General features: G+C 41.2%; 1 protein-coding gene across 2 annotated transcripts in view; it reads left to right on the top strand.

Annotated features, from left to right (window-relative positions):
- The first annotated feature begins 9309 nt into the window (after nt 1-9309).
- The window catches only part of sh2d3ca (SH2 domain containing 3Ca), a 48393-nt gene continuing 30202 nt past the window's right edge, over nt 9310-27500 (top strand). Inside the window, exons 1-4 of one of the 2 annotated variants that reach the window (XM_029444382.1) lie at nt 9310-9492; nt 10506-10769; nt 10849-11344; nt 14865-14904. In XM_029444382.1, coding sequence (XP_029300242.1) covers nt 9474-9492; nt 10506-10769; nt 10849-11344; nt 14865-14904 — 819 coding nt within the window. In that variant the 5' untranslated portion in view covers nt 9310-9473. Of the gene's footprint in view, nt 9493-10505; nt 10770-10848; nt 11345-14864; nt 14914-27500 lie in introns of both variants that reach the window. The other variant, XM_029444385.1, reaches the window with a different exon arrangement.

Below are 27500 nucleotides of genomic sequence, written 5' to 3'. Positions count from 1 at the left end.
TATTGCTGAACATTTAGAATCCAATGTCATTTGATTTGTAGTTAATTATGCCTATTTGGGATATGTGGGGTTGCTTTTAATGCAATATGTTATAAATATTTCCTTTATTAGTGCAGTAAGTGCAGTGGATAAGAAGTAATGAAATATTTAATACGGGATTATTTCACTGGAATGTTAAAATGTATCCATCAGCTTCTTTTAGCCTTCAAAGTGCTCTTGTTGAGCTTAAATAGCAAACCATTGCTCGGACACTGCTGGGCTGAAAGAATCATCAATCAAACTCCTTTTCTGGATATAAAAATGGGAATTCATTAAGTCAGAAATAAAGTGATAGTGCACAGTGACTATTAGAGCAGATTGTTTTTTCTTGTCATGGGATTTCCTGGTATGATTACAAAATGACGATGAAGAAGGTTCTGATCGAGAAGTTGACGCTTCTTATTATCCTTGACCCAGTTTCTAGATATTAATTACTTTTACTGTAACTATGGTTATGGTTTGGTGATAATGGGAGACCCGCCACAAAGCACAGAACTGGAATCTACCATTATTGATCGTCAGGTCTGTGGTGTATGAAAAAAACGTTCTCTTATGAAATGGGTACTTGAACTTCCTGGTGAAACTTCAGCGGTGACGTCATCCTTCACTAATGGGTTCAACTAATTAATTAATGTCACCTTTTTCTCCATTCTCTCCATACTAATGTACCACATTGGCTTGACTCTCCACTCCTCTTTCAACAGGGCGTACCTCACAATAGAGAAGTAATAATACCATTTAATGGGACCTGAAAGTTTTGCTTATTTATTTCACTCCATTATTAGTCATTCCTGCATACTTCTCCTCTCTGAACCGCTGTCCATGGTGCTGATCGCCCCTGTCTTCAGATTCCACGCTGAGCGAGAATATAGCACATGAGAGAATACATGTGTCTCTTTTACCTCAGATAATGAAGCTGGGGATTTATGAAGCACACAACATGTCAGTGTGACTTGATGCCCAGAATTTGATCCAGATTATTATTTCCTCCCTGAATGTTTTTGAACTGATTCGATAATCTTCCCTCACTCAATATGTGAGTGAGATCAGAGCAGGGCAAGGACAGGACCTTCCTCGGGTTCTGATCAGACAGCAAACCATCTGTTTTTAAACTTTTCCTCTGGGAGACTGATCTCAGTATTCACCGAGATCTCTTTGAAGCTCAATAGTGTCTGTCTGAGAATTATCATCTTACTCAACCAGCCCTCCTGAGATACACTCCTCTCAGAAAATCAATCCACTGTTTAACTATCCCATGGTGGAAAACGTACACTTACCCTTACATACCGTTGTTGTGCCATATCGTGCAATGATTTATTATAATCCAATTGTTTTGCAAATGCTTTCGAGTTCTGACAACTTTATGTACTACTATGGCGTGCACAGTGTTGATATGCTCTTCAGTGCTCGTAATATTTCTCATGTATCTTTTTCCATTCAGTTTAACTTCTAAATTACGTAACAAAACACTACTGAACATTCAGTTCTTTCCTCACCTGCAGTCATACATGCATACATATGCACACATGTACAATATGATTTACTGCAAGTGGCTTAAATTCAAATTGAGCACACCAATTTGCTTTATATTGCAATCTCAGTTATGTGCAGTCCTCTAGTGGTTGAAACCTGACAGCACATGCACAGAAAATGAAAGTGAGTACAAAGCAATTGTTGATGTTGGGGAGAAGATTGTTTTTATAAAGCAGTGATGTTGCCATGTGAAAACCTTAAAGTTAATGGTTCTGAAATGATGAGTGTGTGTTAAATATGATTTGTAATCCCTTGGCCTCTGATGAGTCTCTTAACACCCAACATCTGCAGCTACTCCCACTGCTGTTACATTAAATACAGCAAAAAGTGCATTGATGAATTTTCTTTGTCCAAGATAATACGAGAACTTAATGTTTAATATTATAGATTAAAATTAGTCAATCGAAACAAATGGGCAAATCGGTAATAAGTCGAATTCCATTCAAACTATTTCACTTAAAAAAGTGCTTCACACTACATTATGTAAGAAATGTGCCTATATGTACGCTTTAAATAAGCCTTTCTTCATCACTGGTTATCATATTAACTTGTGACAGTGTTACTGTAGTATAATATACATTTTATACAAGACCAAGTGCACTCATTGTCATTATAACAGCGTAAACAAGTGTATAGAATTCATGATATCGTAACCAAACCAATACATCGTTATCCCTGATGCACTAGTCTGCAGGCAAACACGGTGATATAGAATAATTGCAAAATGCATTAAAAGTTATGAACACAGAAGAAAAGAGCTGAGCCACACTAATAATAATAATAATAATAATAATAATAATAATAATAATAATAATAATAATAATAATAATAATAATAATAATAATAATAATAATAATAAATTGTATTTATAAGCGCACTGCACTGCATCATATAAATTGCAGACTTCATCCAGGAGTTGCTGTTTCAACACTTCACTAACAGAGAAAAGTAAGAGCTGCACCTGCTGCAGATGGGTCACCTTCAGCTGGCTGGACTCATTAAAGACTTGGACACACACACTCACACACACAAACACACACATACACAAACACACACCTGTATTCCTTATGACTAAGCTGGCCTCTTGACTTCCCTCTCAAACCACAAAGGGAATTAAACAGAGATGTATAGCAGCGGACCAACAGCAGCGTGTTGGGTAATTGAGTGTCTCCGTGTGTGTCGATGCAGTTGTACACTTTACTGACTCTTATCATTTACTGATAATTAGTCTTATTTTGTGGAAGAGGAATACAAAAAACTCCAGTGAAGTTATAAGAATCATAATACAAAACACAATGCATATTTACGTGCAATCAGCTCTGAGTTGTTTACCTTCATGAGACCTTAATTCTCTTCTGCTTCTCTGTCGCTCTTTGCAGCTTTTCTTCCTCCCTTTGTTGAATCATTAGTACAGTTATGTCTCAGCAGTAAAATAGACAACATGGTGGCCATCCACAACTTTCACTGTGAGGAGGAGAGACTGGCAGGTTAATGTCAGAACAAACCACAGGCCAAGAGAGTAGGTCATTCGGCAGTTTAGTGCTTTTATAGTATAGCCTCTCAATGTGTCTTTGCTGATGGTTCTGAAGTAAAACCTTCATCAGTCCAGCGTCCACGCCGGTATGAAGGAATACTGGTGAAGAGTCCTGCCTCTCCTCCTCCTGGTCTACGGTAACACACACACTCTTACAGCTCCCTGTCTCTACAGAAACACGGCAATTAATCAATGATCCTCACTCACCTTCCGGTAATCAACTCTTGAAACCACAAAACTCACAGCCACACTTTCTCTTTAACCCATGTGTACAAGTATTTGTACGTACAGTATATGTAGCTACATACTACTGAGACATTATACCTGACCCTAACCATAACAAATACTACTGTAAAATGTAAATATATAAAAACTAAAGCTAAAACTGAAGCTAAACTAAAACTGGCAAACACTTTAGTCAAAACTAAAATAATGTAAAAACTAATTCAAAACCGTGTTAACAACTGATTACTTTAAGTACATGTATGTCTGAACACTTCTAATTAACTGACTTAATTAATTTGTGGGAGTTATTTCAACCCTTGACATGATTACTCATGAACAGCTCCCAATGAATGGCTTAATGACATGTATGCATAATAATAATGCTATGCTAACTATAATAGGTTTATTTTAGGTTAACAGTTGTAGTGTTGCTTCTGATGATTGAAAATAATAATAATAATAATAATAATAATAATAATAATAATAATAATAATAATAATAATAATAATAATAATAATAATTATTATTATTATTATTATTATATAATTTACAGTTTGTGTTGATGTCATTGAGGTGTTAATTCAATATGTTTTATCATATTTATTTACATTTATTTATTGCGTTTTACTGAAACCTAACTATATTATATTATTTTTCTAATATAGAGTCTGTGCTCATTAGGATGCCATTTTTAACTTTGTGCCGGGCTTTTTCCATACTGTAGTCCAGCACAACACCATCTTTAACTAAAGTAATAAACATATAATTAAATAATTTACACATTTTTAAAAATGTCCCTGAACTGATCTTTGTAAAGACAGATATTATGGCTGATATGTCCGTATTGTCCTTAGATGTATCCAGATTCAGGTATGATGGCTCAAAAACTTCACACCAAACATCATGTTATTGTGTTTTATTTTTGGAAACAGAAGAAAGACGTATACAGAGAGTGTGATGTCAAGTCAAGGGCCTCACAAATACAGCCAAGGATGTTTCCGTGTGTGCCAGGTTGATTCTGTGACGCTTTAATTTCACCCTGATGACAAACACGGCGTCAATAATTCAGCCTCTCTTATGTGTGACAGAGGGCACGTCAATACAAAGTGCCAGAACCTGATGACAACACAATCTGAAATACTGTCGTCTTGACCTTTTCCTCTTCCACCGTCATCTTATTTTATGATTATCGTTTTTTTGCAGCATTTCTCTTTTATTGGACAGTATACAATAATAAGTGACAAGTGGATTGCTTGAAAAGGAAAGCAAAAGCTTTGACAATAAAGACGAGGTTGCACATATAGAGAGATAAAGTGCTGTGGATATTTGACCTGAGCAGCTGGGAGGGACCCATGACCCGTCCTACCCATGACCCCTCAGTCTCTGGGGACAACACAATGATATGAAATATGCTGTGTTCACTTATATAGCACCTATGACTGTCATTCTTTGACTTTGAAAACCTTTTTCTTTACTTCTTCTATTGTGTTTTTGTTTCAGTTCTTCATTCGTCAGCTATAATCCATTTTTACAGATTAGGCCAGTAGTTTCCAACCTTTCCCCTTAAGGGACCCCTTTCCTATCTTTGAGTAAACTGACGACCCCTGACTAATGCTAAGTCACATTTTTTATGGATATTTCTTATTATATTCAATGCATAACAATAACATTACAGAATGTGCAATTCACCCACATAGTGAACACAATAACTGCAGGAAGTTTGTGTAAAATAAGCAATTTGGATATAAATTGAGCACATGATATCCTGTGAATAATGCATCAGAGATGAGTTATCCAGTTATTTTTAGAAACATTTATCATTTTATTCTCCGTCTGCAACTGACTACAGCTTTCAGAGCGTCACACGTCCTGTGTTGCAGAGTAAGGTACAGCAGATATATTGTAGCTGTCATCTAGAAATAACTTTATAATTTACATTCAAGGATAAGAGCTCATTCATTCAAGTGCTGTTTAGGTGCCACACCGGAGCAGTGTTTTGCAAATCTATTTTGAATTACAGCAGTTTTAACTGGAAAGTAATAACAACGGATAATCGTAAAGCTCTCCACTATAAACTTAATTATGCAAGCGGAGTACAATATTAGCACTGGTTCACCAAATATAATGGAAGCAAGAAGGAAAAATCATAAAACAGTTTTTATATATCTAGGCTACACTTTAGGGCTTTTAAAATGTGTTGATGTTTTTTTTAATAAGCCTAATAACCCTAAATAGCCACGAAGCAAGAAAAACTTTTCTTACCATAATTTGTGTGAATGTTAATACACTAACTGTGTCCAGTAAATTTAATCTTATTTTATTTTATATTATAAAACTACTGTATACACTTCCTCAAGAGGGTAGAGAAAGAATCGCGTAACAGTTGGTGCTATAATTACAGTTATTAAGATGTGTGATAAAATGATGAAGGATCAGAAGTGTCTTGATATTTACACTTGTGGTATATAATGTTGGAAATAAAAAATAAAAACATTCAATCTAAGCAACAGGTGGGAGGGACCTCAGTCCCTCTGTGTAAATACGTTTTTCAGTTTGGTGCGTGTGTGTGTGTGTGTGTGTGTGTGTGTGTGTGTGTGTGTGTGTCTCACAGGGCGGTGTGTATCAATGTGGCCTCAGGTCAAAGTGACTGATATTTGTCATCGTACGAGGAGGCAGAGAGCTGAATAATTGAAGTCTTGTTTTTCATCAAGGTGAAATTAAAGCAGCACACACACACACACACACACACACACACACACACACACACACACACACACACACACACACACACACACACACACACACACACACACAGTCATTCACTCTAGCAAATTACTTTTGAAAACCAGGGTGGGACAAAAAGTCAAAAATGAAAGTTCAACCCACTACCGCAGGGTGTGTGTGTGCTCACATGTCTGTGTGTTTGTGTTTATTACACCACATCATATTTCTCACTTTACTCACTCACTTATCCCCTTAGAGGACCTTGTCCTGACGGGCATGCGGCATTACCCTGAAGGATAGAAAAATATGGCATCACAACAAACTTGGCATCACAACAAACTTCACAAAAAATGATTAGCATGATATATATGTATGATGGATCAGACACGCCATTAGGCTTCATGGGTCATTATGAGTCTTGGCTTCTAATTGGAAATGCGCACGGTCAATTTCGCAGCAATTTTCTGGATCAAACATGCATTTAACTACTGTCATCTGTGATGAAGTACATATGGGGGAGAAGGAAGGAAGTGCGGCTTTTTTTCAGGAAACCTTCTCTGCCACCGAGAGGACGATACGGATCTCTGTTTAACTCTTTCTGCATAAACTGACCACAGTGACTCCTTCTGAGATGCTGAGACCTTCAGTTCACTTTGAATGAAGCCTATCAAGGGAACAACGTGTACGACCAAAAGCTTTTTCTTTGAGTATGCATGTGTGCCTGTATGAAGAAGTTGAACGTTTAGTTTTGTTGACACAATAAACCCAGACAATGTGATGATGAAACAACTGAGCAGTAAAGTCTGAAATATTATCTTTAAGACATCTTTGGATGGGAAATTGGAGAAAATGATCAACAAACCCTTGTTGCTTTTTTAGGTTGCAGTATGATAAATATGTGAAAATGATAATATCACCAGTTTCAGCTGATAGTGCCTTTAATAATAAGGGTATGTTTAAATATTTCAGATGCACTGGAGTTTCATTTTGCTTTGTGATGTGTTTTTCTCTGTTCTATTCACAGTTTCATAGCTACATGTATACTGGTGCGGTACGGTCTTGACAGGAAGAAGAAAGACGTATTTGCAAAAGCCGCAGGCCCAAACGTTAACAGGAAGTGAAAGCCCATGAAGGTTTACGGCTCACTCTTTAGACGAGTATGCACTGGTGTGATATCCCTGATCTGTTATTCAAAACAACAAATCTCATCGAAGTTTACTGTGTCGTGCATTTTATTTTATTTTAAATAAGAAATAAATGTACACATATAGAAAATGTCAAATTAAATAGAAAAAGAAAATTGCATTTGAGGAGTTTGTTCCTTCAGTATGCTTAAATTATAAATATAAATGATATGAAATGTTTAATAAGGGAGAATGCTTTAAAATAATGATTAAATAGGAGAAGGAAGGAAATAAACTAAAAAAGAAAGATTGAAACCTAATGATGAGTTACTTCCCGTTATAAAGGCATATTTATTTCAGTGTCTTTGAAGAAAGAGGAAGAAATGACCTCTCCTCACTTTAGAGCGTTTATATATGTTATGCAAAAGTGATGTTCTTGAAGCCTTCCTAGAATTTAACATCTTTGCAAAGTCGGCAAAGTGACAAAAAAACATAACAAGTTATGAACAGATTGTGTTCACGGTTAAAAGAAACCAATGTTGCTGCTTGGAGAAAGGATGCTAACCCTGGCTTCTGAGTTACAACTCATGTCAGCATTCACCCACATTCATACAGAGTCAGAGGCTTCCGTACAAGGTGCACATCAGCTCGTCAGTAGTGATAACTACTCACACTCACACTCACACTCACACTCACACTCACACTCACATTCACACTCACACTCACACTCACACTCACACTCACACTCACACTCACACTCACACTCACACACACCGTTGGCCATGGCATCGGGAGCAATTTGGGGTTCAGTATCTTACCCAAGGACCCTTTGACATGCAGTCAGCGGTCAAACCACCGACCTTCCGACCACTGGACGACCGCTCTACCTCCTGAGCCACAGCCGCCACATGCTATCAATTTGCTGGTAAAAATAGTCTCAGAAAAACACCTTTATGAAAATCTTCTTATTGAACGTTTCACCATAACATGCAGTTTTTTTAATTGATATTTCCTCTTAAGTAGCTCTAAGATTAAAAACAGTTACCTTATTCCGCTGTTGGTCCAACTCCTTCCTTCCTTTTATAACTCTATAATTTCCATCACATTGGAAATATTCTCAAAGCACTCACACATACAAATACTTCAGCTTGACATATTTGCTATCTCTGGAAACTTTGGAAACTTTGTGCTAGAATTTAAGATAAAGTTTTGTGGGTTTGAACTTTGTTCGGCTGCAAAGCATGGGCTTGTAATGACTGATCCGTCAGTGCGCTTTTCTTTTAAAGGATGATTTTCAGATGCCACAGATTTATGTTGAGCTTTCTGGAGGCATTTTTGTTCTTAATTTAATCAAATATAAATGTCAACTTGATAATGCCGAAGGACACACCAGCTCAACCCATTACATCAGGAAACCAAGATGATCACCCACATTGCTACAATTGCAAAACTTCCATCCTGTGGAAAAAGCAAGTGACATCCACATTGTTGCTGAATATACATAACCTGAAAGCATTAGTATGCGGTGTGACTCCCCCACACTCACAGAAATCCAATTAAAACTCTGGGTGCACTGCAGAAGGTCCTGCATTTATCTGAGATGTGCTGATAGAACTGATATCATATGTCCTGATTACAACATAAATATGTCTTTACTTTTGACTGAATCGTTCATTTCTTCTTCAGCATGATAATCTCTGTGCTAATTCAACTTTAACTATGTATATAAGCTGCATCAGGAAGCTGAAAGGACTCGTAACTGGAAGTAGATGATCAGGGATATCAAAGGTGATAGTTATTATTACCTCTGGATGACTTCATAACCCGTTTTTTATTTTAATGGGACAAAAGTGACCGATCAGCACTTCTGTTAGAAACACTTCACACTCCTCCAAGTTTCCATCGCCACTCTAACTATCCTCTCAACACCTTTTCATCCCGGCCTCACATGTTTCATATATGTATATTCTTAGCTTACCCTTTCAAGCCTTGTCATCTCATCTTTTTATTTCCTCTCACCATTGGTCCTCTCCGCTCTACACAGGAAGTGTCACGGTCTGCCGCGCCCCTGTAGCTGGATCTCATCTCTCAGTGTTGTCTCTGTGACACATACAAACTGTGAGCAATATCTCACCCACAGAGAGGAACTGCGGTCCATAAAGAGGTTCTCCTCCTTAACAACGACTTCTCCTCCCTACGCTGACTCTACTTTTTCTGCTGTACTGCAGCTCCTCTCAAATGATCCATCTGTCAACCACCTGCAGCTGATCTTATACACACACTGCAGCCACAACATGAGCTTAAGGAAATTTAGTGAGTACTGTGTGTATGTGTGTGTGTGTGTGTGTGTGTGTGTGTGTGTGTGTGTGTGTGTGTGGAGCAGCTGCACTTTGTTCATGTGTGTTCTATTAGTTAACCAGTAAGTTAACTGTCTAGCTGAATTTCTATTGAGAAAAGAAAACGTGTAGACATATAAAAAGAGGCTAATTTACAGACCAGCAGTGTTTATTATATTTGATTTATATTCAAAATATGATTATATATATAGTATATGTTTTATAAAAGCAGGACTTTTAGCAAGCAGGATCACTCACACACACACACACACACACACACACACACACACACACACACACACACACACACACACACACACACACACACACACTCACATACATGTTTCACTTCATAATAGTTGACAGCTTCTATATCTCATGTGTAGAGCAACATGATCAACAACGTTAGCTATGCAAAAGGAAATGTGGCTGTAACAGCTGTACAGGAAGTGAGGGACTCTTTTTTTAAAATTATTATTGAAGCTGCATTCATAGATCTTTGCCACTTGGGGGCAGCAGTCCAAACTGAAAACACAACATCCAGCTGGATTTATTTAGACATCTAGGAGACACAGAGAAATATTTCCAGTCTCCTCTTAGTTCTGTGTTAGTGTTTGACAACTGTCAAGAATATAATCATGTGTTTATCTTAAAAGATGCTCCAGTATGTTCCACAGCGAGCTGCTAACTTCTGTCTGGGGTTTGTCGCTGGGCAGGTGACTGGTAAAAGCTATCATGCTGAAAATAGGAGCAGAAGTTGTGAGTCAGAAAATCAAAACAATGAGCTAAAATACCCTAAAAGTGTAAAGAGATGAGGGATGAGTTGGGTGATAATTCCATATTTCTAGCATTACTAATTTCACATTAGTCATTTATTGTACAGCTTTCATCAACTCAGTTTATTTTATTTAAATGAGATTAGTTGTTTGGCTGGTGGGTTTGTTATATACTTAGCATGTCTTCCTCTTTTCTAATGTTTCCACTCTCAAGGTTTCAAGTGGTTCGGTAGCCTCACCAACCTCTCTTTTCGCCGCTCCAGTGAGAAATCAGACTCCAAGTCCTCTCCGCCGAAATCTGAAGCCGGTTGTGCACCTGGAGATGGCACCTACCTGGCTCCAATTGTTGAGACAACGATGGATGACATTGATGGCATGCGTCCTCGCACCGCCAGCTACGTCCGCTCCAGTGAGAGCTACACACACATGGGTACGCTGCCACGGCTACTGATGAAGAGGAGGGACAAGAGTAATAAAGGTAAAGCAGCAGAAGTTACTTAGCTGATATTTCTTTAACCTGGCAAAAACACCATGACATATGTGCCTCTCTTCTCTAGGAGACCCCAGCAGCAATAAGAAGAGTAAAAACAAGAGCAGCATCCACAGGAGTCAAAGCCAGCGACCTGCAGGGGACAAATACAGTGAGCCCCTGAGGCTCACAGCCACCTCATCCAAAGTGACTGGGGATGAAGCTGGAGCTAAAGCTAACACTGGGCTCAGCAAACACTCTCTCACTGATCCAAAGATCCAACCTACAGGAGAAACTAATGCCACAAACACCAAAAACACCATAGCTGGCCCCGCTGTTGCCATATCGCCATCTGGTGGCTCAAGAGCTGAACTCCAACCGAAGACTTGTGACAAGCAGGCCATCACCCAGGCCGGTGCAGATATAAACCCTGAGGTGACTTCATCACCTCCACTCAGCCGGGGTTCTCATGAGGATGATGGATTACAGTCCGAGCCTGTATCTGAACCAAAGGAGGAGGCAGAGAGCAGAGAGCTGACCGAAGGAGCAGACAAAGGAAACCAAAACTCTGAAAGCATTTACAGGTGATTTTCTTTCTTTCTTTTTTTCTCTTAGATGTGAACAGTGTATTTTTCATATTTTGGACAGTAAAGATATTGAAAGAAGAAAGGTTACTGATTGTGGAGGAGAGTGCCATTAATTTAAGGGCCTGGCCTGTAACAGGTTGACCCATATTTGTTTGGTTTGCATAGTCGGCTATTATCTGGCTAATGAAGGTCCAAAAGAAAACATGTCTGTTGTATGAATCTATGAACTAATAACTGTAAGCTTTTAAATTGGCGGTGTTATATATATATATATATATATATATATATATATATATATATATATATATATATATATATATATATATATATATATAAACCCTATCGTACTCAACACCACATATTGCATTTATTTAAACATTGAGAGTTTGATGCAGTCTGACTCTAAAGAGGTGCAGTTTTGTAATTTGGTAACATCAGTTAACAAACTAAAGAGTAATACAAAAAGTATTATCCAAGTATTGTTTTTACGTTGGGAGGAAATTACGATTAATCCTCTTTCCACTAAATTGGACATCACACATCGCTGGCTGTACAACTACAATTCAAACTATTACTGCAACTTTGTTGTTCTTGAAAATACTTCACCAGCTGTTTTTGGCTGTAAATCACTTGATTTATGTTAATAGAATGTAACTTGCCGTTTTTGTAATCAAAACAATATGTTGTGCAGATTAGTTTCATCATGTTAGCGGTTATTGTCTCTATATTATATGTTTATTAAGTGACACTGCACTCCCTTGGGTCCTCAGCAATACACCCGCCCAGTGTCTCAATCGATGGAGAAAATATTTAATACTCCTAAAGTAATGTGTTTATTAAAATGACCACACAGTAAATGTTGGCCTTGTTAGATCCCAGCACAGAAACACTGAACACATTGCTGAGAGTGAAGGAACTGTGGGTCAACAGGGGAGCAGCAGCACATTTCTTGCCCGCGGCCTTCAGAACCGTTAATCCGTCCATGCTCTGCGCGTAAGCCAGGGGGCGCAAATTGGTTTTAACTGTGCGTGGAGCCACCAGGGAAGTTGGACACTTCACACTTTGTGCTGACTTTGCTGTCGACAGGACTTGCCTCGGGCGATGGGTGTGAGGTGAGACGATAACAGGATTCATTACTTCACTTTTTTAAAGGCAGCAGGTGATATCGATTATTTTTATTGATCGGATGCTGCTGGAAAGCTGCCGCACTGTCGGTCTGCTGTTTTCTTATGTTTGCATTGATTTGTGCTTACACACAGGAGACCTACATAAATGCATTTTTTTGTGCTCTCATTGTGTGCGTTTCATAATGTTAAAGTCGATTGATCAACACAATTATAACTTTACTGAAGAGTTTTGAGGGGAAATGTTCTGCAACTCCTCGGCAAAGCACATTACGTTTTTTCTCGCTGCTTTCCCATGACATGCCAAGGTCTCCCCTGCCTCCAATAAATATTTGATGTATGATAGAGGAGTGCGTGTATCGTGTTACAGTGGGAGTTTGAACCGTGTGTGTGTGTGTGTGTGTGTATGGCTGTAATTGGGCTGGCATACGCATGTGCAGCATCAGCCCATTAGCTCAGACCGTGGGAAATATGGCTGTATGGTGTAGTGTAAGTTCACTATGGGCACATCAAAGAGCTCTGTCTGCTCAGCCCTAAATCACAAGTCCTACCTACTCTCAGCCTGCGTGTCTGTTTCCCTCTCTTGCTCTTATGATGCCCAAAGTGCACCTATTCACTTCTTTGCCTGACGTTGCCTGCTTTTCTGGAAAACAAGTTTCACTTTATTCTCAGTGTTGGTGGCGCTGGTAAGATTTGGCTCTAAAATGAAATGATGACATGATGTGTCTGGGATAGTCTGCTGAGCTGGAATGATTATAGGATTTGTTCTTTTTTCTCATGTCATGGAGCAAAGCATGTCAACTCCTTTTTATTGGGCACTAGTTTGAAAAGGGGAGGAACAGGGAGGCCCTCAAGTAAACTGATGTTTAACTAAAGTTAGTTCATTATTCATTAATTGATTAGCAGCAGATTAACCCTTTTCAGCAAAAATGTCAAACATTTGCAGCGTCTTAAATGTGAGGATTTGATGCTTTTGGCTTTCATATGTGACATTAAACTAAATATTGTTTGGTGGATAACACAAACAATTTCAATACGTCACCATGGACTGATGATTAGCATTTCCCACTTTAATTAAATAATTAAGGAAATAACCTGCAGATGAATTGACAATGAAAAGTAATTCTAGCCCCAATCAAAGCATAGCCCAAAATCACAAGTTTCTCTCAGATAGATTTACAATGTGTTCAACATATGACACCCTCTGTTCTTACATCCTTGAGGCAGATGCTGTCACTGCTTGTACAGAGTAGTGGTAAAAGTAGTAAATAAAAGTCAAGTATGATATCAAGTTCATAGACAATAATATTAAGGCCATATTATGTGTGCAAAGTTCAAGTAAGTCAAAGTATAAAAGTGTTCTAAACAGCTTACAGTTCCCTTGTGCATCCAGCCACGTGGCCTTGTAGCCGAGCTTTCTTTTTTTTGTTTCTTGGAAAGCTTTTTTAGAGATGAAATAATAATCACTTTGCTGCAGTAATAAAACAACTGCGCGGGGTTTTGCATAAGATTATGTGGAGAAATAGATTTTTTAAATGTTTATTATTAATCTACTATTGCTTGATGGCCTTCCTGTTTATGTCTCATGTACGATTGGTATGTTTTTCTATGTACAGCTCAGCCACATTCTTCTCTGGATAAATGTCGATGTTATCAGTGAGAAATGATGGAGGCGAATATTTGACATTGTACAACCATTTTTTTTTAGAAGTTTAAGCACAGGCGCAGCTTGGTGAGGGAATGTAAGCTCCTCTGCTGTGGGACCTATTAGCATTCCCCAGCCCGCTGCCACGATGGGACCCTTTGATCTGGCCTCTCTGTGGTCATGTGTAACACGGCTTCGCTCTGGGCCCTATGAGACCCATCATGCAAATTGGAAACTGCGCTGATTGATCCCAAAACTTGTCAGCGAGTGTAATTGCCCCTTTAGCTTCTGCTTACTCCGTATCACAAAGTACCCACAGAATGGCTCCCAAGACCCCAGCGCAGGGGGGGGGGGGGGGGGGGGGGGGGGGTGTTTGACACATGATCCGGATGCATCATGAGTGTAAAACTGTGAGTTATGGTTCCTGAGAGATTTGAGAGGCCAGCTCCATATTTGGCAACCTTTAGATGCTCAGTGGGGTTTGTTATCTATCCATTTTCCATGAAGCTGGCCTGCAACAACATGTTACTCACTGGAGAGACCGCTGCTGAAGTGGGTCATGGGAATACAGGCGTGTTTTTGTCCGTGGTAACATGCAACTGCACCTGTTACAAGACTAGATCAAACACAGAAGCGTGTGTACTTGTGGGTTGATACACATGTGCGGACAAATTCGACAGAGGTTTACAGCCTTGTTCCTGTTATTACACTGCCTAACATTTCCCCCTCTTTCATCTCTTTTCTTCAGCAACATGGAGCCAGCAGAGAGCCAGGGGGAATATGTGCAGGTAAGACAGGTGTGTGTGACTTTGTCCTAGCCTCTTCTGTTTGTGTCTATGTCCTTGAATAGGATTGTGCATGTTGAATATTTTCCCACAGAAACCTTTTTCCCTCCATAAAACCAGGTTTCTCGTTTCACCACTCTCGTCTGTTTCTGTCAGTGACACACACGCTCACACATGTAATGCCTGAGACGCCAGGAGACGAGTTGTAGTTTTCAGGCTATACATCAGCAGTTTAGTTTCCTCCTCTCTACCATGTTATTGAATTAGATTTTTCAACGTGAGCTCTCGGATGTAATTGCGGCTGATTGTTAGCCCTTTAGTCTTCAACAGTTGTGCTCATTTTAGCAGGCTCACTCTGCATTCAACCTAATTCAGTCTGCCATTTAGCTAATTGAATTTGGAGTGAAGCAGTGCTAATGTCAGCACTGTCAGCAGCTAGCGAGCAGTCTGTGCTGCAGCCAGTAGGTGGAGCCATACACTGTGATCTCCTTATAGATCAGAGAGTATGGGATTCATGCATCCTGAGTATAACAAAGACACATTAATACACATATTGGACTTTAAAGTGAGAGCAAAAGTGGGAAGTCAGAGGCAAGAAAGTGAAGTTCATGGAAGGTAGGAAGGAATAAAAAGAGAGAGGGGAAGGGAAGTGCACTGTTGAGCTCTTGGGATGAGTTTTCTATTGATTATCCATCACAGGCAGGCGGTAAAAGCCTTCTCCTATGACCCTGACCTGTATTTCTTTTGTAAAACAAATACATGCAATTTCCTCTGGCCACAACACATTGACTTAAATCCTACCACACTGCCTGTCTCGTTAGGAGTTTAATGTTGGAGACAGAAAAACAGCATGCAAATAGTACACCTTCTGTAACATCTTGTCTCAAACATACTTTAAGGATGGCGGGCCTCCCCAGGGGGGCTGCAAACTGTTTTAGGTGCCCCTTTTTACCAAGCTTTGTCTGAGGTGAGGCCCACTGTGTCAGACTTTGAAAATCCCAGCCTTAAAGAGTTTGGATTACAGATTTTTAAAAACAGTATTGTTTTGTATGAAGTTCTCATCATTGAGAATGTAGGCTTGTTTTACTGCTGCGTATGCTTTCTAACCGTAACTGATGTAAACAAAAGTGGAAAACCATCCAGATCCTGTCAAATCTCATTTCATCATCAATTTACTGAGTAAATGAAGGCCTAAACAACTCTGTTTGAAATAGTACCACTGCTCTTCCCCCCCCGGAGATTAATGTTTTATTTTTATAAAAGTGTATACATTTTTTATGATGTGATAGTGACGTAGTCTTTATTTCAGGGGCGGTGACCCACCTCTGCTATAAAACACTGTGGGACAACGTGCACTGTAGGCCAGCAGGGCGCCCCTGTAACTGGTACCATTGACACTACTCTCACGCTGACACAAAGTAAATGTAGCTTGACGTCTGGTTGGTCCTGAAGTGTTTCGATTTTAAATAAGCTTGACATATGACAGCTTTCAACCTGGATTTCCACAATATTTCATGCATGTTATATCGGATGAACACGCAAGCACATCATTCAGTTTTTAAAAAGCAATAACCTTTTTAAAATCTCATACATGCCACTCAATATTGGTTCCTATTTCCTTGTCTCTCTCTCAAACACCACAACAGCCCCTCCCGCTGCTGCCCCACCACCACCACCCACTCTCTGAAAGCTGCCAGCAATCTCCTTCCACTTCCCTGAAACATTTATGACAGCTGATGTTTAAATCAGGAGTTGGCCTCAGTGTTTCCTGTTATAATGCGAAAGACCAGGCCAATGACTCTCCCCCGGTTTGTCACATGTGTACACACACACACACACACACACACACACACACACACACACACACACACACACACACACATGCAGTGTCAAGCATACAAACGAAAACAAAACAAGACAAAGTGAGACAGAGAGAAAGACAAACAGATCTGAGTATGCTCAAAGAAAATACGCTATCAGTGAGAAAAGCCCCGAAGCATTCATGACAATTTATTCATCTTTTAATCTTTATTATAAGATATCCATCATCATTAATTTTTCACGTGGGCACACGGCTGGTCAAGCAATATCTACTGTTTTTGTGGCTTTTAGTGAAAGCTGTTAAAAGCAGTTTTTAAATGGCTGAGTTTGGTGCCTGACCATACTGTGTTATGAAGTAAATTGTTCAGTCTCAGTATAAGTGTGAGCTTGTTTTCAAATAGTGTGTATGTGTGTGGCTTTATGACGTATATGATGTGCGCTTGTTTTTCACTGCAGCCCGGCCCTGCTTTGTCTCCCGTCTTATTTAGTGGTTTGGTGCTACTTTGATGGGAGAGGCAGGAAGGGGGAGGTGGAACGGGTCGGATAATATGAGGTTTATTAACACACGTCTGGCACTAGAGTCACACTGGTGCTAAAAAAAAAATCTGTGTGTGTATGAAGGAGCTCAGCTGTGTAGCTGTGCGTTACTGCATGTTTGATTATGCGAATGGTTTGAATTTCCAAAATCTGTATGTGTCTGTGTGCCGCCTGATTAAATTAAGGCAGTGCCCTGTGGGGGGTGTGTGTGTGTGTGCGTGCGTGAGTGTGCGTGCGTGTGTGTGACTATTACAGTAGATGAATTAATGTGGCGCCTCTGTAAATGAGAGGGGGTGTAAACTGTCACGGCTGGCCCGCAGTAACACCACCATGGAATGTCTCCAGTTACTGTTCCTTCACCGTGCAGGCAGACTGACAAAGATAACAAACACTTTAAAATCCAATACAGTACACCTTGCAGTAAATACAAGTTTGGCCGAAACCCACAATGTTCTGAGCAACGTGATAGAGTTCTTTTTTTTAATTGCTACAGCTCACCAGCAACTCAAGCCAATAATGACATTTGCTAATTAGCACGTCAAACTTCATGGTGGCCCGGAGGAAAAGTCAGGGGATCATTGAATTTACTCGGCTTCATCATCTGGGGACCAAGAATGTCTGTGACCAATTTTGTGGCAATAAATCTACTGTAGTAAATGTTTTGACCTGCTGATGGCGCTAGATGAAGACTCAAAGACTTATCCTCTGCGCTCTATGGTTAAATGTGCCACATTTATCACATATATCCATGTATATCCAAAATGCTGACTATCTGCAAGCACACTTTGCTAATTGGGTTTTTGAATTGGCTCATTGTCTCACTGTAATTATTTTACAGTACAGTGGTGGCTGCCTGAACTCCTTGTACTTCAGTCATAAAACACTGAAACAAGTCTCAAAAATCCTACAACCACATGCAATATACAGGAAAACTGCAATAGCGAACTGGCTGAATCAAAACCTCCTGGAGAGTCTAAGAGAAAAAAGCTCTGATATTTTCTGCAAAGCTATGTCATCTAAAGAGTTTCTCTTATTTTTCCCGACCCCTTCAAGGTCAGCATGTTCATGCAACTAAGCAGTAAGCGAGGTAGAGAATAATGGCATATTGATCGCTCTAAAACATATTACACACTGCTTTATTCACGCTCAAGATGTGTCTAGTTGCTACAGCAACACATTTGTGTAAGGCTAAGTCATTTTAATGCGATTAAAGCAGGACAGCTGATTTTTAATTGCGCTATTTCACACCTAAATTCATATTTTTCTACATGTCTGTGAGGACAAAGTCGCAGCTCTTTCTCTCGCTGCATCATTATCGCTGGCTGGTGTTTCAAACGGCCTTTGAAACACACATCTGGCGGTTCGATACGGATTAACCAGTCGGTGAATAGGGTTCACCCTGTGAAAACACGCTGATGACAATCAGACACACGCAGATCATTAGCTGTACCCCGCTAACCCCCAATGGAGCCCGGGCCTTTGTTTTTAGAGACGCACGTGGACACACATAAAGATATGTGTGCACAAGTACTCTTGAGCTGCCCTCGGTGTGTCTCCTTTCATCCCTCACACACATATACACATTTTACTGTCACATACACACACACACACACACACACACACACACACACACACACACACACACACACACACACACACACACACACACACACACACTCTCACTGTCTGACTTCTCTCTCTTTCTATCTCTGTGTGTCTCTTCTACACACACACACACACACACACACACACACACACACACACACACACTCCTTTCATTAGTGGGACGCTTGCAGGGACATGTGGGGATTCTCCATTGTGCTCCCTATCAGCCTGCGGGATGGGGCTCACTAATTAATATTTAACTGAAGACCGCCTCCAAGCAGGGGAGGAGATGTAGAGATAGTGGAAGGTTGATGGATGGCCATGGAGGAAAAGGGAAGGACAGGGATCAGAGAGCAGAGGCGGCTGGAAGGAGGAGGTTAGGCTATAGTGATGAGAGGTCGTGGAGGAGGGAGATAAGGGGAGGAGCACGGTGATAAGAAGGGTTGGAGAAAGGTTGCGTTTGATAGAGCCTAGAGAGAGGGAGTTGAGGGAATGCTGAAAAGACAAAGGACAGGTTCAATAATTGGAAAAAAAGAGAAAAAGGGGAAAAGAGACAGGCGAACAAAGTTAGGAACATGGTGGAACGAGTACCTGTCAAGACATTTTCTGACAGACGCACTTGTTGTGAATGCAGTGAATGAAAGGACGTCAGATAAAAGGATTTAAAGGGAAGCAATAGTGGGAAAGATGATGCGAGGAAAGAAAAAGACGGACAATTCAGGGTAATGAAGTGTACAAGACACTAAAGTAAGAGTGAGACTCTCTTTAGTGTTCCCAAAGGCACAAAATAGGGCGAAATCACCATTTTTCTTTCAACCTGTGTCTGTGGAGTGTTCGGTCGGTGACTCACATCTGTCCTGCTTGTCTTGATGAACTAGTGTGTGCCATATAAGTCTCATTTCATTGTATTCTCAGTTCAATTCTGTGGGTTTCAGACCATCGACCATATCTAATTCTGTAAGAAGTTCATAATATGAGTATTTCAATACATTCTCTCACTCGTCAGCTCAATTCAAGACAAAGTTCCTCTAAAAGTAAGTCAAAAGAGCAAGTTACTGTCGCACCAGGACTGTCAATCTGCCCTGCATTGTTATATCATAGTGCAGAGCACAATATCTTTTTCTCTCTGTCAAATATTTCCAGAGAACACGGCAAGACTCAGTTCTTGGGAATCTGTTGCTTTGCTTTAATATCACGGCTCCCCACAGCAGTCATTGGATCTGTTTGACTTAACTTAATTCATCTGAGGAGTCAGAATGACATGTGGAAACACACACGACAGTATTGAGACTGTGCTTTGCTTCAGAACGATGAGAGGATTTGCTCATTTTTGCAGGATTCTTTTCACTTGTGCACGTTAAAATGCTTAGAAAGGTATATGTTTGATAAAAGTCTAATTTTGTGGAGTGGCTTTTAGCTAATGGACTTTACAGTGCAATACATTTTCATTATGACCTGTCTGAGTGGGAATTACACCCCTAACATTGCCAATTGTAATGCTAAACTCACGCTATAGCGGACCATATATGCTTTAAACTCTGCATCCATCATAGTGTCACATGTGTTTCTCCCGCAGCATGCATTTTGGGTTCCGTGTGTGTGGCGCAGCAGCCAGATGTAACATGCTGTATGTTGTGATTGTTTTGCCGTGGTATTACAGAGGATTGAGGAAAGGAAAGCACAGGGCCCCTTTTATGAGATTATTTGTGTCCCTGCTGTGTAATCTGTCTAATCCAGCACTGGATGCTTTGAGATTACATTCAGAGGAGTCGCTGCAGTTAATGAATCCATCCTGTGTCTTGTAGCTCCTTATCTATCTGCCTTTTCTCTCTGCCTGTGACCCACTAGCTTGCGTTCAAGAGGCAGATTAGCAAAGTGATTACTGTCATCATCTGATGCTGTGTGTTTGTGTGGCGCAGAGATGACCTTAAAGAGAAAATATGAATATGGGAGAGAGAAAAAAGGAGCATACATTGTTTGTCACCTGATATGTTGCATATACTTCTCCTTCTCTGGCTCTGTCCCTCTCCTGCATTATGCTTCCCTGCAGTGGTGCAGACCCAACTAAATGCAGTGTCAGAATTTTGGATGCTGTCAAGTTCTCTCGCAGTGTTGCCATGGTGAGGCGTCCTCAATGATGTCACTTGCTCAGGCCTCTGGAGACAGAGCCCCACCCCTCCTGACATCTACCTGTGTGTGTGTGTGTGTGTGTGTGTGTGTGTGTGTGTGTGTGTGTGTGTGTGTGTGTGTGTGTGTGTGTGTGTGTGAGAGAGAAATGGGCCGGTGAAAATCATGCCGTGTTATCCTTGAAACACCTGCCTGTGTGTTTCAGCCTATAATGAGCTGTCTAGCTGCAGTCTGCGTGGCTTTTTGGAGACACATCATTATATTCTGCTGTGCACACACACACACACACACACACACACACACACACACACACACACACACACACACACACACACACAGAAGGATAACACGTCTATCAACATTATTTCACAACAGGAACCAAAAGCTCCTTAGCTCCTGCCATCTCTAGTATATAAAGTGGTGTGTGTGTGTCGACATGTAGGTAGAATAAAAGGTGTGAATTTGCATTTAAGAGTGTGTGTGTGTGTGTGTGTGTGTGTGTGTGTGTGTGTGTGTGTGTGTGTGTGTGTAGGGAGGGGGCCTGCTGGGTTCCTGCTGGGTTCCTTTCATGGCAAAAAAATGTTAGATTCCTATGGGAGGCTGCGCTCCTCCTCCTTTCTCTCCTTCTAACCCACATCTTCTTCATTCATCAGCTCATCTTTTGATTATCTTTTTTCCTCCTCCCATCTTTTCTCACTTTCTCCTTGTTATACCCAGACCATCTCCCCCCTCTCCATCCCAACCCCACCCCATGTCAGCATTGTCTCAGCACTGAAGCGGGGGTCGTCGGGTGGGTGGGTGGGTGGGGTTTTTCTGCCTGCAATTCGACAGCACTCCTCTCTGCTTATGCCTGCTAGCATACACCCCCCCCCCCCCCGCCTCCCTCCCTCCATCCATCCATCCCTCCCTCCCACCCTCTCTCTCTCTCTCTCTCTCTGGTCCGCCCTCCCCCCACCCACACTCCTTTCATCAGCAAGCAATGAGGTAATCCCTAGCAGCCGCGTGAAGTGCAGCAAGTGCAGTGAGAGAGAGAAGCGACAGAAGCCGGCGTGGGGCAGGAGCAGCGGAGATGTCAGGAGCTGTAATATCTCTCGCTGTTATCAGTACCAGCTGTTAGCGGCTCACTCGTAGTTTGTATAGCTGATGTGGTTACCAGCGGCTGCTTGCAAGCTGTAACTGTGGTGTTAGCTGTTTAGCTTGTAGCCTGGTTTTGTAGTGGTGGCACTATGTTGAGGGGCTGTTAGCCAGGCAAGGAGGCTGGCAGGGGTGGGACAGGCTTAACCCAGGGACTCGGGGTTTAGATCGGACACCCTGGGTGGGGGTGGAGATAAACAAGAGGACAGGAGAAGGGGAGCAGAAGAGGTGAAGTAGAGGAAAAGGAGAGGAAAAGGAGACAGGTTTGAGGAAAGGTAACAGAGGAAGGTGTGCACCCACCATGACGGAGAGGTGTAGTCTGTGGAGTGCCCTGTCGGCTGCAGCATGCTGCTTCTACCGGGGATCTTTCATACAGGTGCAGGTGAGTTCACCTTAATCTTTGTGTGTTTCTGTTCGTTTGTATGTGTTGTTGTAGAGAAACGGAGCCTGTGTTTCCTGGTGTGTAACACAAAGTGCAGTACATGATCAGTCATTACCAGGAATGTGTGTTTTCTGATTTCATATACAATCATAGTTTCCTTTCATTTGGTGCATTTGTCTATGCACGTGTGTGTGTTTGTGTTTGTGCTTGTGTTCACTGGTGGCACTTCTCCAGTCCCGGCAGCCGGTAATGTCAGCCTGCCTGCTATAGCCGGCAGACTGATGATATCATAGAAGCTGTACAGTGCTTTGGTGTGAGATGGATTGTGTGAAATCACGGCATGGGGAGAGATAGAGGGGAATGGTGAGAGAGGAGAAGGGTTTGGGACCAAAGAGAGAGAAAGAGAGGAAAAAGAGAAAGGGAATATGTCATTTGTGTGTGAGACGAAGAGAAAATGTGTGAAGGGTACAGTGGGTAGAGTGAACCATATCAGTTTTACTTTGGTCTAATTCTGGCTTCATGCCTGAAACCTAATATCTGACCTTATTCCTGGGACAAAATGACACCTACAGTATGTTTCTGTGCCTGTGATGCTTCATATTTGGCTTTGTATTTCCAAAATGTCAACTTTTCAGGGACCTTTTCTGTTGGTTTTCTGCCAGGGTTTGCTTTGTAAAGCTCAAAGGATGTAGAATATTATCAAACATAAGACTCCTGAGAGTGAGAGTTGCAGGGATTTCACGTGACAGCGGCGACAAAAGAAGAGACTGCTTAAAGATAATTGGTTAATAGGTGAGATAATAGGTCAAAGTAGACTTTGAGGAACCAGAAGATGTTATTGTCTGGGGTTATAATACAGTGCTGGGCTGGGCTGGTTGTTGTAGAAAAACTCTCTTCGGTTTCTCTCCCTGCCACGTTGTTTTTTTAGCCGACTGTGTTGTTATAATTATGGCTTTACTGTAAACGGGAAAGCTGTGTGTGTGTGTGTGTGTGTGTGTGTGTGTGTGTGTGTGTGTGTGTGTGTGTGTGTGTGTGTGTGTGTGTGTGTGTGTGTGTGTGTGTGTGTGTGTGTGTGTGTGTGTGTGTGTGTGTGTGTGGTTTAAGGGCAGTAATCCTTATGTTGGGTGTCGGCGTGTCCCACCTTGTCCCTGGCAGCAGGACATGTCATCAGTGTGACAACTAGCCGAGTGTCTTCACTCTGGATTACTTGGGTTGTTTAAAAAAAAGAAATGTGTTTTAGAGAAAGACATGATGGGAGAGATATTCCCGGCTCTCTTTTAGGTTTTGGAGGCATCTGCTTTTGTTTAGAGTGAAGTGTTTGAAAGCTCAGAGTAATGAAGTTAATTTAATTTAATCTGTCATGGGGTTCCTGCGAAGTTGTGGTAAGGGTATGTGTGTGTGTGAGCGGGGTGGGGGGTAAATTAATTAACAGTTGGTTAGATTCAAGTGGGATCCTTTCTATTCTAAAAACAAAATGATTCCCAAATCCATTCTAATTAAACATAGCATGCCAAACACAATACTGGGTTTCATATAACCCAAACTGTGTCCAGAGAAGTGAGGCTTTAATCATTACTTGTTCTTCGCAGTCAATGTCAATGATGCTTTCTCCTTGCCTCCCAGGGGGTGATGATATTTACACTCAGTACTTTTCTCACCTGCAACTTGTGAGTGAGTCGTCTTTTATCTGAACACATAAAGATTACTCAGTGCCTGACTGACGTGTGAAACTGTAAACACTCAGGGGAACCAGCGATATTGATCTTGATCATTTTACCTTGTAAAAGCACCAAAGAAGCCCACCACTAATGACTGCCGACTGGCTTGTTCATGAGTGCTCATTAGTGGTCAGTAACCACAGCAGGAAAAACTGCTTCCACTACAGAATATTTTAACCATTATATTTTCTCTTTTTAAATTCAAAATAAACACAGTTGTGATGTTGATACTTCAAAGTAAAGTTTTAAAACCTTAATTGTGGCCCAAAAGAGTCAAATAACACAAAACAAAAAGTACTTTGTATTCATTTCTGAAAAGATAAACAACATTTGCATTGTGACACAAGTGACATCCGGAGATGATGTTGATGCAGCGACGGTGGACAGCTCATCAGCTGTATCAGTGGAGAGAGATTACACTTGATCCCTTGGTCTAGACTGCAGTATGCTAACTATGGACACACACGCACACACACACACACACACACACACACACACACACACACACACACACACACACGCACACACACGCACACACACGCGCACACACATATAGAGACATGCAGCTTAACCATTGTCTCTGCATTACACCCAGAGCTTCCAGCGAATCGACGTAACTGGGACAATGTAACTGTCCTCTGCACTCCCGCAGAGTGTAACCCCAGTAAAAGAATCACACACTCTCACACACACAATACATTAACAGATGCATGGACACACAAATACACAGAACAAGCCCTCTACTTAAATTGTTTTTTAACTTAATCAGGGAGGGGATGAGAGAAGGTGAAGAGAGAAGAAGAGAGAGAGAGAGAAAGAATAAGAGAGAGAGAGGAGAGAGATTGAGAGATAGAGAGAGAGAGAGAGTAGAAAAGAAGAAGAAGAGAGAGAGAGCGAGAGAGAGAGAGAGACAAGAAGAAAGAGAGAGAGATAGATAGAAGAGACGTGAGCGAGTAGAAAGAAGAAGAGAGAGAGAGAGAGAGAGAGAGAGAGAGAGAGCAGGAAAGAAGAAAGAGAGAGAGAGGATGAGAGAGAGAGAGCCGAGGAGAGAGAAAGAAGTAAAAGAGAGAGAAAGAAGAGAGAGAGAACAGGAAAAAGGAAAGAGAGAAGAAGAGAGAGAGAGAGAGAAAGAAGAAGCTCTCTCTCTTTATCTATCTCTCTCATCTCCCCTCTCTCTCTCTCTCTCTCTCTCTCTCTCTCTCTCTCTCTCTCTCTCTCTCTCTCTCTCTCTCTCCCCCCCCCCACGACTCTGTAGCCTCATTCCCTGCTGACCTGCCCAGCATGTGGCATCCGTCATGCCAGCCAGCAGCCGTCCCCTCTGTCCTTTACTGTTCCTGCAGCTCGACTGTATCTGGAACACTGCTGTTGACCTCCGACCTCGCAACATGGCATCTAGTCCCATGCAGTGTTAACCACGTTTCTTTTTGTGCAAAGAGATTCTCCACGATGCAGCACTTTGTGGTATTTATTCCACACATTGTGAATTTTCAGTAGAATATAAGGCTAATTGTTTAAACAGAGTGGATTAGATTGTTACCTTGTGTGTATGCACCAAGCGTTGTTGCGTTGTACTGCTTCAAGAACGTCCTTTTATCATACAGCAAATGAAGGACTCCTGTGATTAACAAATCTCAGAGGATCTTCTGCTTATAGGACGTGAAGAGACAAATGGGGAGGGAATGCAAATGAGCTGCTGATTATGCACCTGAGTCCATCTAAGTAAGTGAAAACACAGGGTGTTGGCGTTTCAAATTATACTGCTAAAAAATATATATTGTACCTGGTGCTGGTTTTTGTAATCAAAATAAATAATAAAATAAAAACGGAAAATATTCATCCATAGTGATAGAAACAAGTTAGATCATCATAGAGCTCCATTTATTACATGCAGCAGCAGGAGGACTTTCTCAGTAAATCCTGCAACAAATAGATATACGTACATATTAAACTGTTTATTGCATTCATGTCCCTTCTGTATGTCTCGTCTATGCTTCATTCCCAAAAGAAGGTCACAGTTTAATAACAGAAATTGAAGCGGTACCTTTGCCCGTATGTCCTTTCTATAGCACCTCCTCTACATAATATCTCTCTCCACAGTCCACAGTTAGTTTAGTTTTACAGTAACAAAAAAACAAACTGTTTAATACATCCTCGCCTCTTGCAAGTTAGTTGGATGATGAGTCTTGCATTGAATGAGTAGGCTTGGTTGGTTTTGGTCCACTCAGTCAGTCGCAGCAGGTTAACCAGAAATCAGCTTGTCGGTCAGATCCCGGTGGGGGGGCGGCTAAGCTAGCTGTAGAAGATATGGCCCTGCTAATGTCTTTATGTGTGTGTGTGTGTGTGTGTGTGTGTGTGTGTGTGTGTGTGTGTGTGTGTGTGTGTGTGTGTGTGTGTGTGTGTTTCGGTCCAAGCCAGAAAGGGAGCCCAAGCCAATTGGTATGTTTTTAGTATTGAAATATTCACCATGTAATCCCCTCCTCTCGACTCCTCCTATCTCTCTCTCCCTCTCGCCCGCCTCCCCAAAGCTTTTCACCACAAATCCTCTTTTGGCGTGCTCGGCTGTCACACCCTCAGGCTCATAGTGTGAAGGGCAGCTGTGTGTGTGTGTGTGTGTGTGTGTGTGTGTGTGTGTGTGTGTGTGTGTGTGTGTGTGTGTGTGTGTGTGTGTGTGTGAATTTGTTCTTCATTCACATTTCTCTGTTCTCAGCTCTTCTTTGGTTTGTTTGTTGAACTAGCTCAAGAGAAGGATTAGTTTAGGCCGACGTGATTGATCAACAATTCTTCAGATTAACTACTTTATACAAGTTTGTTTGACACTTGCAACCTTTCATTGATCTGGTGAGAGTTCCTTGGAGTGAGATGTAAGTAACAATAAAACAAGTCCTCAAACCTAAACAACAAACACGTTGTTTGTCATTGCCTTCCCAGCAGACGCATTTGAGCATTTTCTGATCCGGTGCTCGATATCCACAGGACAACATTGTTTGTGCCCTCAAAAAGTCACAATAACAATTCATATGAGCATTTTCTATTCTGCCACCTCTGTGGTTAAGGTTACTTGTGAGGGAAAGATATAGTTCATGTTTTAAAGAAACCAGCATTTCTGCAACCGTTTGCAAGAGACGGGATGTGAACCACAGTCAACAAAGTCAAGATCCTTCTTACGCCCAACCATCCACCTCAACCTGCTCCCTTACAGCTTTTGCTGCGCTATAATAACATCTTGCTACTATTTGCACGATTACAAGGTTTTTCTTGTCAAGAAAATGTGAACA

This window comes from Cottoperca gobio, chromosome 12 (assembly GCF_900634415.1).
Source record: "Cottoperca gobio chromosome 12, fCotGob3.1, whole genome shotgun sequence".
Classification (NCBI taxonomy): domain Eukaryota; kingdom Metazoa; phylum Chordata; class Actinopteri; order Perciformes; family Bovichtidae; genus Cottoperca; species Cottoperca gobio.
The sequence above is the reverse complement of the archived record's forward strand: the minus strand, read 5'-3'. Positions and strand labels throughout refer to the sequence as shown.